This window comes from Nicotiana tomentosiformis, chromosome 9 (assembly GCF_000390325.3).
Source record: "Nicotiana tomentosiformis chromosome 9, ASM39032v3, whole genome shotgun sequence".
In the NCBI taxonomy this organism is placed as follows: domain Eukaryota; kingdom Viridiplantae; phylum Streptophyta; class Magnoliopsida; order Solanales; family Solanaceae; genus Nicotiana; species Nicotiana tomentosiformis.
The window spans coordinates 92,221,027-92,236,969 of NC_090820.1; the positions used below are offsets into that span (position 1 = coordinate 92,221,027).

The window sequence follows — 15,943 nt, forward strand, 5'->3', positions numbered from 1 at the left end:
GTTAATGTGCTGGGGAGGGAGGGGGGAAAGACATATCCTCACAGGTTAGTTGTTTCACTACTTCTCCTACATCCAAAAATATAGGATCTTAATTACTGCCAATTCAGTAACATCAAGTTGGAGGAAAGAAGAAAAAGCTTGTGTATAAATATTTGTCAAATTTATTCAAACAAGATTAGCAATCAACTCAAATTAAAGAGATTATAAATCCAAACTGACTAGCACGTTTCGAAAAAGGGAACGACATAGAGCAGAATCTAACTGGCCTGCTTTTCATCAAATTTACAAAGTTACAGATTCATGTTTCAGAGTCTTATTCACATACTGAACCTATGCAATCATAGTAAGAGTGGCAAGAATGCTAAATACTAAGAAATAAGAACTGTAAAATCTATGTTTTTACAGCACGCTCACCAAAAACAGGATAATAAGTATCCAGCTCAAGTAGTTCTAAAATCTCTTGGGTTGCCCATAGGTACGACGAATGACCCTCGATGAATTCAGTTACATCAACCTGTTAAAAGCAATGAGGCATCAAATAAATTGAACTTCAACTAAATGGAGACGACTGGAATATAGAAAACAGAAATTGGGCATAAAAACTTACATTTTCAACGCCGGGAACCTCAACTGGTTGAATACCAGCCAAGCCTTGAGTAAGGAGACTGTAGAAGAAATTACAGAAGTCATCACAATAAAGAGAAGCAAAAACGACACATCAAACATGAAAGCAGATATAGGGGAATCCCTGAAACCGTCAAATATATTCCAGCTGCAGTAGTTCACATGAAAGCAGATACGGGGTTTCATGTAAACCGGTGAAATATGTTGCAGCTGCAGCAGTTAACATTTTCAACATCAGTACTATGCTAGCGGATAATGCATACCTGGCACGAAAGGCAACTCCAAGCATCCAATCATTTGTAGAGTAAGCATTCACAAATCTACCAGCTACCACCTGCAAAACAAGAACAGAGAGCTTCGCATATAAATGAGGTTGAAGCCCTATACCAGTAAGGAAACAAAATATAAAGAAAAAGATGGGAGGGAAGGGGGAGGCCCAAGATTTATTAATTAGAAGTAGTTAAAATCAAGAAAAGCACGACAATGAAAACCTTTCTAGCTGCTTCCCAGTTCATATCTTTAATTGCAATGGGTGCCCCGAGAAGAACAACCCTTTCCACTAGTCCAGCTGCCAAAATTTAGAAAGTACTTCAGGATCACAGGAAGCAACTCAACAATCAGTAAATGAAATTACTACATCTCAGCTCAAATTAGTTGTTGTCTAAGAAAGCAAATGATGATCAATCTAAAAAGTAAAATAAATTAAACGAACACTTACAATTATTTTCAGTCTCAGCCAGAATCTGGAGACATTTAAAAATAACTCTTGCCCCTAGTGAAAATCCTACAAGTGTCACAGGCCTGAAACATTCATGGACAACCAATAATGGAATTGTCTAACACGTAAACCCAAACTTTCAGGACAATCAATTGAAATTTTCTCCAAATTATATTTAAAGCTTGTATACCTGTGCCCTTGTAATCCTTTTTTCAACACTTCTGCCAGGAGTACTCCTGCTTTATCAGATCTGCAAATGCAAATTCAGACTTTTTTTTTCCAATCAAAGAAATATGATACTCCGCTTTCGACACAAAATGGTATAGTATAACTGCTCGATGATTTAAGCAATAGGATTCTGGAGCATAATCAGCACCATTGGAAAAGGGAAAGAAAGGAGGAAATTTCAGAGACTAGAAATGCTAGTGATACAAAACTTAAAATGCAAATACGGGAAAACAGTTTGGATTCTTTCTTTGGATTTTCTCATCCTTACAATTAATTTACCACCTCCCCTTATTACAGATGAACCTTATGATTGCAGAGAAAATGAAAGGAAAACAACTCCAAAACTTCCTCCTCCCTGATCCACATCCCACAACAGAAAAGAACGTGCAATGAAAAATAAGCAGATAAAAAGAAACCTGTCCACAGCAATTGACCATGTGCTGTCTATAAAATCAGTAATAGTAAGTAAAGCTGCAGGCCAAGCCAATGCTGTTAAAAGAGTGTGTAGTACAGTCATCATAGCGCCTTGCTTCATCAACTCCAATGCAATTCCTGTAATTTAGTCATGTTGTCTATATCACACACTAATAATACAATTGTATATGGTCAGTGTATTACATCACCTGAAAGCAAAGTATAAAATTATTTACTTGACGTCAGCCAGTCCTGAATTGCAGTGCTTACAGCAATAAGATTCTTAGATTCCCACTGCAATATATACCTGAGAAAATTGTGAAATGTAAGGACAATTTATTCTTTTCTCATCGCCCATTGACTTGACTTGCTGGTTTAACTGTAATGCAACAAATTTTCTGAGTTTTGAGGCCTTTTTTCTTGGGGGAAGTTTTCAAGAATTTGATTTCTTGGAGGAAGTTTTCAAGAATTTGATTTCTTTTTGGGACTTAAAAGAGACTACTTCTTCGTCAGCAAAGTGACCAGCAGTTCCCGTCTGCGAAATCCACTTCTGATAACCACTCTGAATCAGTGGTTTCTGAGAATTTGTTGAATAGCGACTCTTTCCATTTTTCCGACACCGGTGATAATAATTCTCCCACGAAGATTCCGATTCAGATTCCGATCAATTCTCGCCGCCAGCTCATCGCAATCCATCACCGCCGGCCAGATTTTCGTTAACTTCAAAGGCTGCAATCCAAGTTCTATTGTTCCTCTCTTTGTCCTGATATTTTAATAGTTTGATATTATAGCGTAATTGTATCTCCTTGCCTGCTTATTTTGTTCTTAAATCTTTAGTTAGTATTTCCCATAGCATTGTCAAATTAATTGCATTAGTGATAGCTTTGCCTACTTATTTATATTGTTATCTACATGTTTACATCTTTATTTTGAATCTTTATTTAAAATATTCCCTAGTAGTTCTCTTCTAGTTTTGCACATTTTCTTTGTGACCTTTAGTTGTAGATTATAGTCCCCTTTAGCTCTTGTATTGTATTTCTTCACCTATTTTTCTGTCCTTTAGTTGTAGATTATAGTTCCTTTAGTTCCTTTGTTTTATTTCTTCACCTGTTTTTCTGACCTTTAGTTGTAGATTATAGTTCCCGTTAGTTCCTTTATTTAATTTCTTCACCTGTTTTGCGACCTTTAGTGGTAGATTATATTCCGTAGTGACTCCTAGATTATAGTGGCTTTGGTGAATGATGGTAGGGTAAGGTCGTGTCCTCGGGGGTGTCAGCGCGGTGCGTAAGGGGGGTAAGAGGGCTAGGGGAGCTACTAGGCTGAGAGTGGGGTCTTGGAACATAGGAACTTTGACTGGAAAATCTGTAGAGTTAACGAAGATTCTCGAGAAAAGGAAGATTAATATAGCTTGTGTACAGGAGACTAGGTGGGTAAGAGATAAGGCGCGGGATGTGGGTAGTTTCAAACTATGGTATTCTGGGAGGGTGGGGGGCAGGAACAGGGTAGGTATCTTGGTTGATAAGGACCTCCGTGAACTAGTGGTGGAGGTTAGGAGGGTGAATGACAGGCTGATAACTATTAAGCTAGTTGTTGGAGGTTTTACTTTGAACATAATTAGTGTGTACGCATCCCAAGCAGGCTTGGATGAGGAAGTCAAAAGGCATTTCTGGAAGGATTTGGATGAAATGGTGCGTGGCATCCCGCATACCGAGAAGCTTTGCATAAGAGAAGATTTCAACGGCCACATTGGAGCGACGTCTGGGGGGTATGATGATGTGCATGGTGGCTTTGGTTTTGGAGATACAAACGGAGGAGGAACGTCTCTGCTGGACTTTGCTAGAGCATTTAATTTGGTGATAGCAAACTCGAATTTCCTGAAGATGAGGGAGCACTTGGTCACCTTCCGGAGTTCGGTGGCCGAGACTCAGATTAATTATTTACTCTGCAGGAAGTCCGATAGAGGTCTTTGCACGGATTGCAAGGTCATCCCGAGTGAGAACTTCTCGACCCTTCATAGGCTCCTGGTCATGGACCTTGAGATCACGAGGAAGAGTTGGTAGAGGGCGATGTATAGCCAACATAGGATCAAGCTAAGTTACTCGGACTCGGCAATTTGGGTGCCATACCCGTGTCGACACGACACTAACACGGGTAAGGGTGTGGGATCTGGGTCAGATCCGGTCAAACGAGATCGGGTGTGTTGACCAAAATTTTGGGAAAATTTTTGAGAATTGATTTCCCTAAGTAAAGATTTGAAGAGATGGGAAACGAAATACCTTCAATTCCGCTGCTATGTAGTAATTTATACTAGTCCGTTTGAAGCTTTTTGTCTTGATCAATCTTCTTGTTCATGCTGCAGGTTTCTGAAATCAAGAGCTCCAATGATTTATTTTAGGGCAGAGAAGTTGAAGATGGGTGGTGGACTACTGGACTGAGGCTTATTGGGGAGGGCTCGAATGGATCTTGTTGTACTGAAAAAACAGAGACATGGAAAAAGTTTTGTTTGGGAAGAAGATTCAGAAAAGTCGACAAAGAAGAAGACATCGATGCAGAGAAGAAGGAAGAAGAAGACAGCGATGCAGAGAAGAAGGAAGAAGAAGACTTGGCCTAATTAGGAATTGACAACTTTATTAGTTTATATGTTTGCTAATATTCCGCCACTTGGCTTATAAGATAACATTAGATATACTATGTCTTCAAGAGTTTTAAGTTTATAAAAATTAGAGTTTTAATTGTACCAAAAATAGTTAGAGTTTTAATCAAAATAATAAACAATTATTTAATTGTAAACTAAAGATAATTGTATATGCTTTAAAGACACATATTTTTATTTGAGTAAATTTCATATATATTAACCAAGTATATGCTCTAAATAAACAAATTTTATTAATTTACCTAATTATACTATTTATAAATAATTTCTTTCTCACAGAAACGAGGGATAATTTCTAAATTAATTATTAGCATGTAATATTTTTGACAAATTATGTTCGCGCGAAGATCATGAAAATTTATAAATTGTACATAATAGAATTGACCCTTTAGTTCTCCACTATATGCTATGTTGTGACACATATTTTAAGACTAATTATAAATTACATGATTTGAGAATGAGCTAAAATAATTTAGAAAAATGACAAAGAAGAATATTCTGATATTATATTTGATTAAGACCACCAATTAATATTGAGCTATCAAAATACTTGAAATATAATTAATTATTCATGGTTAATGTTATATAACTTTCAGACAAATCACATTAATTGAGTAGAGAACTATTCTTGTTAGATCATTTGATTCTTCCTATCAAATACAAGTTATGAACTATCGAAATACTTGAAATCTAAATATATGTTTGATTGGAAATAACGATTGACTTTATCTCACTAATTTGACCGATAACAAGATATATCCACTATAGTATTAGGGATACCGTCCTGTTACATGTTTGACTCTTTCTATCAATACAAGTTCTAGAATATCGAAATGCTTTAGAAATATGACAAAGAAGAATAATAGCGAATTTTAGAAAATAAACAAAGAATGAGAGAACTTAATAACACTTAATTTATACAAGTTAAAGTAAATTAAAATTATTCAAAGACTTATATTCTTATATTATATTTGATTAGAACCACCAATTAATATTGACCTATCGAAATACTTGAAATATAATTAATTATTCATGATTAAGGTTATATAGCTTTCAGACAAATCACATTAATTGAGTAAAGAACTATTCTTGTTAGATCATTTGATTCTTCCTATCAAATACAAGTTATGAACTATCGAAATACTTGAAATCTAAATATATGTTTGATTGGAAATAACGATTGACTTTATCTCACTAATTTGACCGATAACAAGATATATCCACTATCGTATTAGGGATCCCGTCTTGTTACATGTTTGATTCTTTCTATCAATACAAGTTCTAGAATATCGAAATACTTTAGAAATATGACAAAGAAGAATATTAGCGAATTTTAGAAAATAAACAAAGAATGAGAGAACTTAATCGACTAGAGTAGGAAACTATTCTTGTTAGATCATTTGAGTCTTCCTATCAAATAAAAGTTATGAACTATCGAAATACTTGAAATCTAAATATATGTTTGATTGGAAATAACGATTGATTTTATCTCACTAATTTGCCCGATAACAAGATATATCCACTATCATATTAGGGATCCCGTCTTGTTAGATTATTTGATTTTTTCTATCAATACAAGTTCTAGAATATCGAAATACTTGAAATGTAATTATATATTTAACTGAAACTAACGATTGATTTTATCTGACTAATTTAATCAATAATAAAATATATACAATATCATATGTAATTAAACAATGTTTAAGGTTATATGATTTTGGGGTTTGAGGTTTTAGTTTTGGGGTTTAGGGTTTGGAGTTTGATTAATAATTATATTTCTATTAAAATTAAAAAATATTTCCAAATTAAAATGATAAAAGTAAATGGTACAAATATCATTTAATGCAATATTTTATTATCCCGTAAAAACTGGCGTACAAAGTGAACTATGTTGTCCAAAAAGTCAATTTTCGTCATAAACTCTACTCCACCCATCATAATACCTTTTTCTTATTTAATGAATTTTTTGTTGAAAAAGTCTTGTCATCATACACTCCCCATCATAATATTTTTTTTTTCATTGAATGAATTTTCTTGTCCAAGAACAGAGACAAAGAAGCCATTCTCTCACTCTCTCTGCTTCATCTCGACTTTCTGTGAATCCCTAGCCGAAAGGTATGTTTCATTTCTTTTGTATCTCTAGATCTCTTTATAACTTCTATAACTATATTTTTATATTTTAAATTTATTTTTGCCGAATCCCTGCACCCGTACCCGCACCTAAATCCGTATCCTCGAATCCTAAAATTTAGACCATGAATGATCCGACCTTTGGATCTGCACCCGTGTCGGACACCCGCACCCGAGTCCGAGTAACTTAGGGATCAAGTGGGGAGCCTTGACGGAAGCTAAAGCGCAAGAGTTGGGGGTCAAGTTGTTGACTATGGGGGCTTGGACGAGTAGTGGGGACACAAGCGCTATGTGGACCACGACTGCGTAGTGCATTAGGGAAGCCGCGAGAGAGGTATTAGGGGTCTCAAAGGATTACTCTGGTGGTCACAAGGGAGACTGGTGGAGGAATGGTGAGGTGCAAGGAAAAGTGAAAACTAAGAAAGCGGCGTATCTGAAGCTAGTGGAAAGTGTAGACGAGGAGGAGAAGAGGGCGAATAAGGAGCATTATAAGTTGGCTAAGAAAGAGGCAAAGCTAGCAGTTACGACGGCCAAGACTGCATATTTCAGTCGTTCGTACGAGGAATTCGAGGGCCAAGGTGGGGATAAAAGGTTGTTCAGGCTAGCCAAGGTGCGAGAAAGGAAGGCAGAGGCAAAGCTAGCAGTTACGGCGGCCAAGACTGCAGCTTTTAGTCGTTTGTATGAGGAACTCGAGGGCCGAGGTGGGGATAAGAGGTTGTTCAGGCTAGCCAAGGAGCGAGAAAGGAAGGCGCGTGACTTAGACCAAGTGAAGTGCATCAAGGACGAAGAAGGTAGAGTTTTGTTGGATGAGGGGCTTATTCGTCAGAGATGCAAACCTATTTCCATAGTCTCTTGAACGAGGAGGGGGACAGGAGCATTGTATTGGGTGATTTGGAACTCTCCGGGAGTCGTTGTGATTTTGGGTATTGTAGGCGGATTAGAGTTGATGAAGTTGAGGGGGCTATGCGTAAGATGAGCAGGAGCAAAGCGACCGGGCCGGATGAAATCCCGGTGAAGTTTTGGAAGAGTGCAGGCAAGGCAGGCTTGGAGTGGCTCACTAGGTTATTTAATGTCATATTTAGAACGAAGAAAATGCCCGAAGAGTGGAGGTGGAGCACGATGGTTCCTGTATACAAGAACAAGGGTGATATCCAAAATTGCAATAACTATTGGGGTATCAAGCTGCTTAGCCATACTATGAAAGTCTGGGAGAGAGTGGTAGAGCTAAGGGTGAGGAGGAGTGTGTCTATCTCCGAGAACCAGTTTGAGTTTATGCCGGGGCGTTCGACTACAGAAGCCATCCACCTTATTAGGAGATTGATGGAGCAGTATATGGAGAGAAAGAAGGACTAGCATATGGTGTTCGTCGACTTAGAAAAGGCGTACGATAAAGTTCTAATGGAGGTTTTGTGGAGATGTTTGGAGGCTAGAGGTGTTCCTGTGGCCTATGTTAGTTTGATTAAGGACATGTATGATGGAGTAAGACCCGAGTGAGGACGGTGGGTGGGGACTCAGACCATTTTTCGGTTATGATGGGGTTGCATCAGGGGTCGGCACTCGGCCCTTTTTTGTTTGCTCTGGTGATGGACGTACTGACGCGCCACATCCAAGGGGAGGTGCCGTGGTGCATGCTATTTGCAGATGATATTGTTTTGATTGACGAGACAAGAGACGGTGTGAACGCGCAATTAGAGGTATGGAGGCAGACCGTGGAATCTAAAGGTTTCAAGTTGAGCAGGACCAAGACAGAGTACTTGGAGTGTAAGTTCAGTGGTGAGACTCAAGAAGGGGAAGGGGAGGTGAGGCTGGACTCGCAGGTCATCCCTAGGAGAGGAAGTTTTAAGTACCTTGGGTCTATTATTCAGGGGGGTGGGGAGATTGATGAAAATGTCACACATCGTATTGAGGCGGGATGGATGAAATAGAGACTCGCTTACGGTGTTTTGTGTGACAAGAAAGTGCCACCGAAACTTAAGGGTAAGTTCTCCTGAGTGGTGGTCAGACCAACGATGTTGTATGGGGCTTAGTGTTGACCAGTCAAGGTCGCTCATGTCCAGAAGATGAAGGTAGCAGAGATGAGGATGTTGAGATGGATGTGCGGGCACACCAGGTTAGATAGGATCAAAAATAAGGTTATTCGCGACAAGGTGGGTGTGGCCCCTATTGAGGACAAGATGCGGGAAGCACGACTTAGGTGGTTTGATCATGCGAGGAGGAGGAGCACAGACGCCCCAGTGAGGAGGTGTGAGAGGTTGACATTGGAGGGCCTACGGAGAGGTAGAGGCAGGCCTAAGAAAAGGTGGAGAGAGGTGATTAGACAAGGCATGGCGCAGCTTCAGCTGACCGAGGACATGACCCTTGATAGGAAGGTATGGAGGTCGAGAATTAGGGTAGTAGAGTAGGTAATCTAGAGTGTTCATAACAGTAGTATTGACACGCAGTCTTGCTTTCTGTTGGTAGTAGGTTTTTATGACTAACCGTTGTTTTCTTTCATTGTTGATCACCTTACTATCTTGTTGTTTTTATTCTGCTTTTGTATGGCTTTTTGGTACTGTCCCTTCTTGTCTATATTTTCATTAATGTGGTACTTATACGTTCTTGAGCCGAGGGTCTATTGAAAACAGCCTCTCTATCCTCACAAGGTAGGGGTAAGGTCTGCGTACACACTACCCTCCCCAGACCCCACGATGTGGGATAATACTGGGCATGTTGTTGTTGTTGTTGTTGTTGCATTATACTCCTTGTACTAAAGATATGGGAAATGATTGGGTTGTTCTCATAAACACAGGTAAGAAATGTTAAATAAAGTTCATTGCTAACTTGGTAGTATTTCACCAACAAAAAAATAAACTGAGAAAAATAAAAAAGAACGACGTTTTACCTCTCAGAATTATCATATTGACCTTCCCAAGGTCTTATAAAATCTTCCTCCTCAAAAACAAGACCCGAGATCAAGATCTGAACTGCCAAACGCTGAGAGGATGATATGCAGAGTAAGATCAAATAACAAGGAGCACTTATGGTCCATAAGTGAAAATATAATTCGTGGTAACTATGAGAATAAAGATGAAAGGATAGAAAGAAACAATAAAACAGCACGCCTACATACCCAGTGGAACAATACATGCTAAGAAGACAATATCAAGTATGAAAAAAGAGAGCTCATTGACTTACCCCCTGGTTGTGGTTTTCCCCTATAGCCTTGAACTCAAATTCATCAACATCTCCAATTCTCCTGGCCATTTTAGTTCCTGTAAGTCCAGCTCCAGCAGCTGGGTAATCAAAAGTATCAGTATAACATTAAATAACCGTAGAATCCACTTAAAGATGTTCACACTCCAACGCCACTCTTAATTTTATGGGTTAGCCTTGCATTATCTGTCTCCATTATCATGCCATAAAAAGGAGATTCAACCAAAGAATGTTAAAAACTTATACACCCACACACACATATCCTACAAAACATGTGTTAACCTCCAAATGATGCCGCAACTGCAACAGATCCTGCAACACTTCCTGCAGCAGTAGCAACAGCAGCGAACCCACTTGCTCCAATCACAGGAATAAGAGTCCCCAAGGTAGGGGCTAAAGCACCAAAGCCAGCAGCTATTGCTGGAGCAGCCAAACCTGATTGATAATAAAACAAATTTTGTTCTCTAAGACAGTTGTTCATTGAACATAGTAGAACCTCTCAATGAATCAAACAAACTGAAAGATCAGAGAATTCTGTTTCCTTGGAGGTTCGTTAGACTATAACTGGAGCTGCTAAAAATTAAGTGAAACTGCGATGTCATACCACCAGTAATTGCCATTAAAGTTCCACCAGTCAATGCAGCAGCACCTATAATACCTCCTCGTTTCCACTTAGCCCATGAACTATCAGGAGATTGGCTTTCCTCCTTCGATTCTTCCTCTTTCAGCAAAGCCATCGCTGAACAAGCAACCATGGTCTCAATGGCTTCCTGCAGCACATAAATTCTTTTGATATCTGTTAAGTATATGGAAGTTCATGCCTAAAATAAATAGCAACTTGGGACAAACGTAAATTCTACACCACTTCAACGTGTTCTCTCATGTGAGATAGGTGTTACCCTAATTTTAATGAAAAAGAACTGCTTGTTAAAATCAGAAGAAAGTATTTTACACTAATGCATCTATATTCTCTTCAAAAAAATTGTTGACATCAAAGTAAAGAACCAAAAGCACAATAAGATTCAGACTCTCGTCCTTTTAAAGGAAAACAAAAACATATAACCAGCCATGCACATATTCCCCCCATCGAATTATCGCGCTTACATAAAATGTTATGTCTGTAGTATCTTTGCTAAAAAAAGGACCTCATCACCATTTTGGAATTATTTTTATAGCCATATCAAGGTAGTAGAAGATCCTCAAGAATTCTATGGCATAATGAAATAAGAACTTCTGGATTCGTATTAAAAATACATGCTTTAATCATGCAGCAATACATGCATTAGAGCACATAAAAATTACAAAAATGTGCCCTTTATTGTAATAACTTGATCATTATCCATCTCTTACCTGTTATCTCTAATTTCTTGTTATAAAGTTTATAATACTAATATTAAAAATATAAGAAAGTGTCTAAAAGGATTTTCTTTTGTTTACAAAAGGAATGCAAGATTTATTCATTCACTTATTCTAAGATGTAGCATTCACATTTTAACTTTCCTCTAAAATTTGTTCTTTATTTGATATAATCAGAAATAAATAATTAAGGAGTATAATTTGATGATGATTTTTAATTTAAAGTACAATGATGATTTTAATTTCTCAAGCTCATATTACTGCTTAGAGTTCTCCACATTTGAGCAGCTAATGGAATGCTCTCCACATCTCTTCCTCAGGAGAGCAGGCATTCAAACAACTTCATTATTGCAGAGTGATATACAAAAAGTCTAGAAGATTCTCTCTGCTATAAATCTAGCATGTTCCTAATAGGATATGCAATTAATATATCAGTCACTTTAGAAGAGATAGCATAGAAAGAAATGAAGCACATAATGGAAATTTATGCATCATTTAAATGAATGTACCATTTTGATCCATTTGACATTAAGCCAAGTCGTTAGCAACCGTAAAGCCACACGATGTCGAGCATCATAACCGTTCCTTCTTCGAGTAGATTTCTTACCATCTTCAGGTACTTGTGCGAGACAAGCTGAAAGAAGCTCATAGAGAATGGTCACTTTCCTAGAGTACCCAAGCATTGATACCTCTTCGACAGGTTTTTCATCAGAGCCACTAACAGCCTCCAAATGAGCACCAGCAATGCTAGATGGTTTCTGGCTTTTCTCTTGGTAATTTTCAATATTCGTTTTTTCCACGTTAGATGTGGACTTCACATCAACAATCGATAACTTCTCCAGACATTCATTCTTATATTCGCGCCTCTTCTCCTTCTCAGACTCATTATCAGAAGTTCTCTCCATGCTTGACGCCATAGCATCTACCCCATTTGCTAAAGCAAGTTCCATGTCTGCTGCTTCTGAAGAATCATCACTACTTTCTTCAGACAGTAACCTTAGAAACTGATGTAATATCAGTAATCATGTCGTCAAGAAAGTAACAATAAAGATAATAGCTTTAACTACCTAATTAGTATCAGCTGCTGATATAAAAAAGCAATGTGGTTCCCTTTCCATTTGAATAAGCAACAGTGGTAATTAACAGATCTCTCTCTAAAAACTACAGCAGACCTTAATTTAATGCCATTTTCTAATAAATGTAGAAACTTGTCATGCACATGAACATAACTGTAGTACTCTTCTACAACTTGAAGAGACAAGAAAACTAACCGCTCCAACATGATGCTTTGGTGGTGTAGACGCAGCAGTTTCCTCTAGTCCTGACCATGCCTTTTCGTCAATCTCTAGAAATCTATTCACAATAAATTCAACACGCAGCCCAAATTAGTAATTTACAAATAAGACATTGTGCACTAGCATTAGTGGTCGATTGCTGGCTTAAAATTTTCGAAAAAAGAGCAGGTGGCAGAAATTGACCCCAAGAATATAGCAAACGCTCCATATTCAAAGTATGGTATGCTTTCATTGGTTAGTCAGTAGTAAATACTCCTTTTGCCCCAATTTTATATGATACTTTTTCCTTTTTAAGACGCCCCAAATTTTTTACACCATTCAAAAACTAAATATAATTCTGCTATTCAAATTTTAAACTTTGAAGAGGAGCCTTGGCGCAACAATAAAATTTGCCGCCATGTAGCCAGATGGTCACAAATTCAAGCAAACAGTCTCTTCTAAATATGCAAGGCAAGACTGCGTACATTAGATCCAATATGATCGAGCCCTTCCCGGACCTGCGCATAGCGGAAGCTTAGTGCTCCAAGCTACCTTTTTATATGTTATTTTCTTTATGGAACTAATTTCTCAATATTTCTTCCACCGGTAAAATTATACATTAGTCGCAATTAACCTTTAAATTCTCTATCTAGTCAAAAACCGTTATATAATATCAATCGATCAAGTCATTGAAGATAACTCTATTTAATAGTAGCATTGCACAGTAACCTAGAATAAATGGTAAGTAACTATTATAACATGTTAAATTGCACTGATAGTATAAAAATAATTTAACTTGATACATCAAGTTACTTATCATTTACTCTAGGTTATCAATCAGTGCTATTAAATAGAGTTACCTTCAAATATCTATTAAGTTACCTGATTGTATAAATAATTTTTACGCCATTATTGCATAAAATTTAAACTCTAACTTAAATCCATATCAATTTTTCATATTTATTGTCCGGCAAATAAACATTGAAATGAAATGATTAAAAAAAAATTAGCAAAGGAATCAGTAACTTGAAGATGGGCCGAAGGAGAGCGGAGGATTCGTGGACCCAAAGGTGAGGGTCGTCGGAGACGGAATCGCTACTGCTGCCATTGCTACTACGTTCCTCCGATAAGGAATCGTCGGACGGAAAGCCCAATGGACAAGTTTGGTGGATCTGGGCCTGGTGAAGGCCCAGCCCGATTAAGGCTCCGGCCGCATACTTGTGCGTTGGCGTCAACATCGAAGGCGACATGATTTTGAACAAAACTCGAGTGAATTGTGGAGTTTTTTGAATTTGATCGAAGATGATTTGATCAATTTGAAGTTTCACGGTTTTGTTTCCTAATTTGTCAATTTTCTTTCATTAGTTTAGGCGGTCATATTGTATATTGTTGAATTTGGAACTGTCGAAATGTAAACGACGTACGTTACTAGTGACTAACTGAATATATATTTCTAGTAGGGAAAATGATCAAATATACCGCTTACTTTAGTATATTGTTCACATTTACCCTTTATTATATTATTAAGTCATATCTATCCTTATCATTAGTTAAACTTTTTAAAAATACCCTCCAGCTAACGGAATGCCACCAAATTAAAAAAATAATTATTTAAAAAAAAATACATTGACCCACAACCCGTGAAACACATCATATAAAAATACGAAACTTAGATTTCTGAGACGTCTTAACACATTTTATTCATTTAGAGAGAGATTGAGAATGATGGTGGCAGTATAATTAGTAAAAACTTATATTTTTGGTTCTTAGTTGTTCATGGTGGCATTAGGATGTCATGTTATCACTTTCGTTTTTTTGTGTGGTTATAATATGGCATCCCTTTGTCTAATGTAATGCACACTTGATAGTTAGTTTGTATGTTGGTAACAACTGATATATACTTTAACAATACTTGTGTTTGGTTAATACATGAAGTTAGTTTACTTATGTTGTTAAGTTACTTTCCAACTTGTTGGTGCACTTTATTTCATTATTGATGAATTCCTTAGACCGTAGCTTGATATTAAATTGAATCTCCTCTAATTATTTTCTAACTTGTTCATTATAAGTTCAGTTGTTACTAAGATTTATGAGTATCACATCCCATAGCTTGGAATCTAACTTTGGTTCTTAACGCGTGATTTGGAGATAATTACTCGCTGCCCAAATGCTTAAAGTAGAATAAGAAAATCACGGTGCATATATACTCATCAACAAAGGCTCACTATTGGAGGAAGAAATACCTCGATAGCTGCCTTAAGACTTCAGAAGTATCAACCTAATAAGATGTTATAAACATTCAAGTCATGGTGAAAAGAAAATTATGGTGAATGCTCAGTATAGTTCGACACGGTGGAAAAACATAAAGAGAAAAGCTAGAAGAAGAAAAAAGAAATTAGAAAAGATATAATATAATATACATACAATAAAGATATTAAAAGAATTGGGACTAAATATAAATGAATATATGATTATCGGTATTTTTATGTCTTTCACTTTTTGAGTTCAACAAGTGACTATAACTAATCTGTGAGAAAAAATTACATTAAATAAAAGGGTTTTAGCGGGTTATTAATGGGTATTAAAAAAAATAAGTATTTTTTTAATTTGGTAGCTTTCCGCTAGTGGAGGGTATTTTAAAAAAGTTTGGCTAACGGTAAGGGTAGATGTAACCCAATAGTATAACGGATGGAAGATGTGAACCATATACTAAAGTATAAGGGTATATTTGACCATTTTCCCTTTCTAGTAGGATTAGAACGAGAAACAAAAATGGTGCTTTGGTGATTGGTCTTTTAAATTTTTCACTAAATATTCAACTAAGGGCTCGTTTCGCCATAAAAAGAAATTTTACTTTTTGTATTTTTCGAAGTCAGTATTTGCCTATGAAAACTTCAAATTACACTTGAAGTTGAATTTCGAAATTTTTTGAAATTTTGAAAAACTTCAAAAAGATATTTTTCAAATTTTTCATTTCAAATCACTCGCAAAAATTCAACAACAGTTTCAAGTTTTATTCATGTCCAAACACAACTCTGATTTTCAAATATCATTTTCAATTAATTTTTTTTTTTACTTTATTCTGGAATTTCACAATTCTTTTGTCCAAACGCCCACTAACTCTATCTTATCAGATTTAACAAAATATTTAATTAGAGTTCACATTTGAAGGTACAGTTTCTGTTATTTTTGTTCTATTTTAGTATCTAGTAGAATCATTTAGTAGGATGTATTAGAAGAATAATACATATATTAGCTTTGCTATTATTTAATTCCTTGTTTGGTAGTGTTTTTAAGCCTATATATAACTATTACTTGTATTAGTTAGATACCCTATCCAGTATTATTCTTATA

General features: G+C 36.7%; 1 protein-coding gene across 3 annotated transcripts; it reads right to left on the minus strand.

Moving 5' to 3' along the window:
• Window positions 1-246: 246 nt before the first annotated feature.
• On the minus strand, window positions 247-14,003 carry LOC104108210 (uncharacterized). Of its 3 annotated transcripts, none has more exons than XM_009617193.4 (15): window positions 13,616-14,003; window positions 12,587-12,668; window positions 11,825-12,319; window positions 10,564-10,729; window positions 10,242-10,394; window positions 9,942-10,039; window positions 9,649-9,740; window positions 2,221-2,291; window positions 1,987-2,122; window positions 1,533-1,592; window positions 1,343-1,425; window positions 1,116-1,192; window positions 888-958; window positions 608-665; window positions 247-514 (listed from the first exon to the last, which is right to left on the minus strand). In XM_009617193.4, exons 1-15 carry the CDS (start codon window positions 13,837-13,839, stop codon window positions 392-394), a joined length of 1,989 nt encoding a protein of 662 aa, XP_009615488.1. In that variant the 5' UTR covers window positions 13,840-14,003; the 3' UTR covers window positions 247-391. The 3 variants fall into 3 exon arrangements, with proteins under 3 accessions (XP_009615488.1, XP_009615489.1, XP_009615490.1); XM_009617194.4 differs by having other exon boundaries at window positions 11,825-12,276; window positions 13,616-13,756; XM_009617195.4 differs by having other exon boundaries at window positions 11,825-12,311; window positions 13,616-13,683.
• Window positions 14,004-15,943: the final 1,940 nt, after the last annotated feature.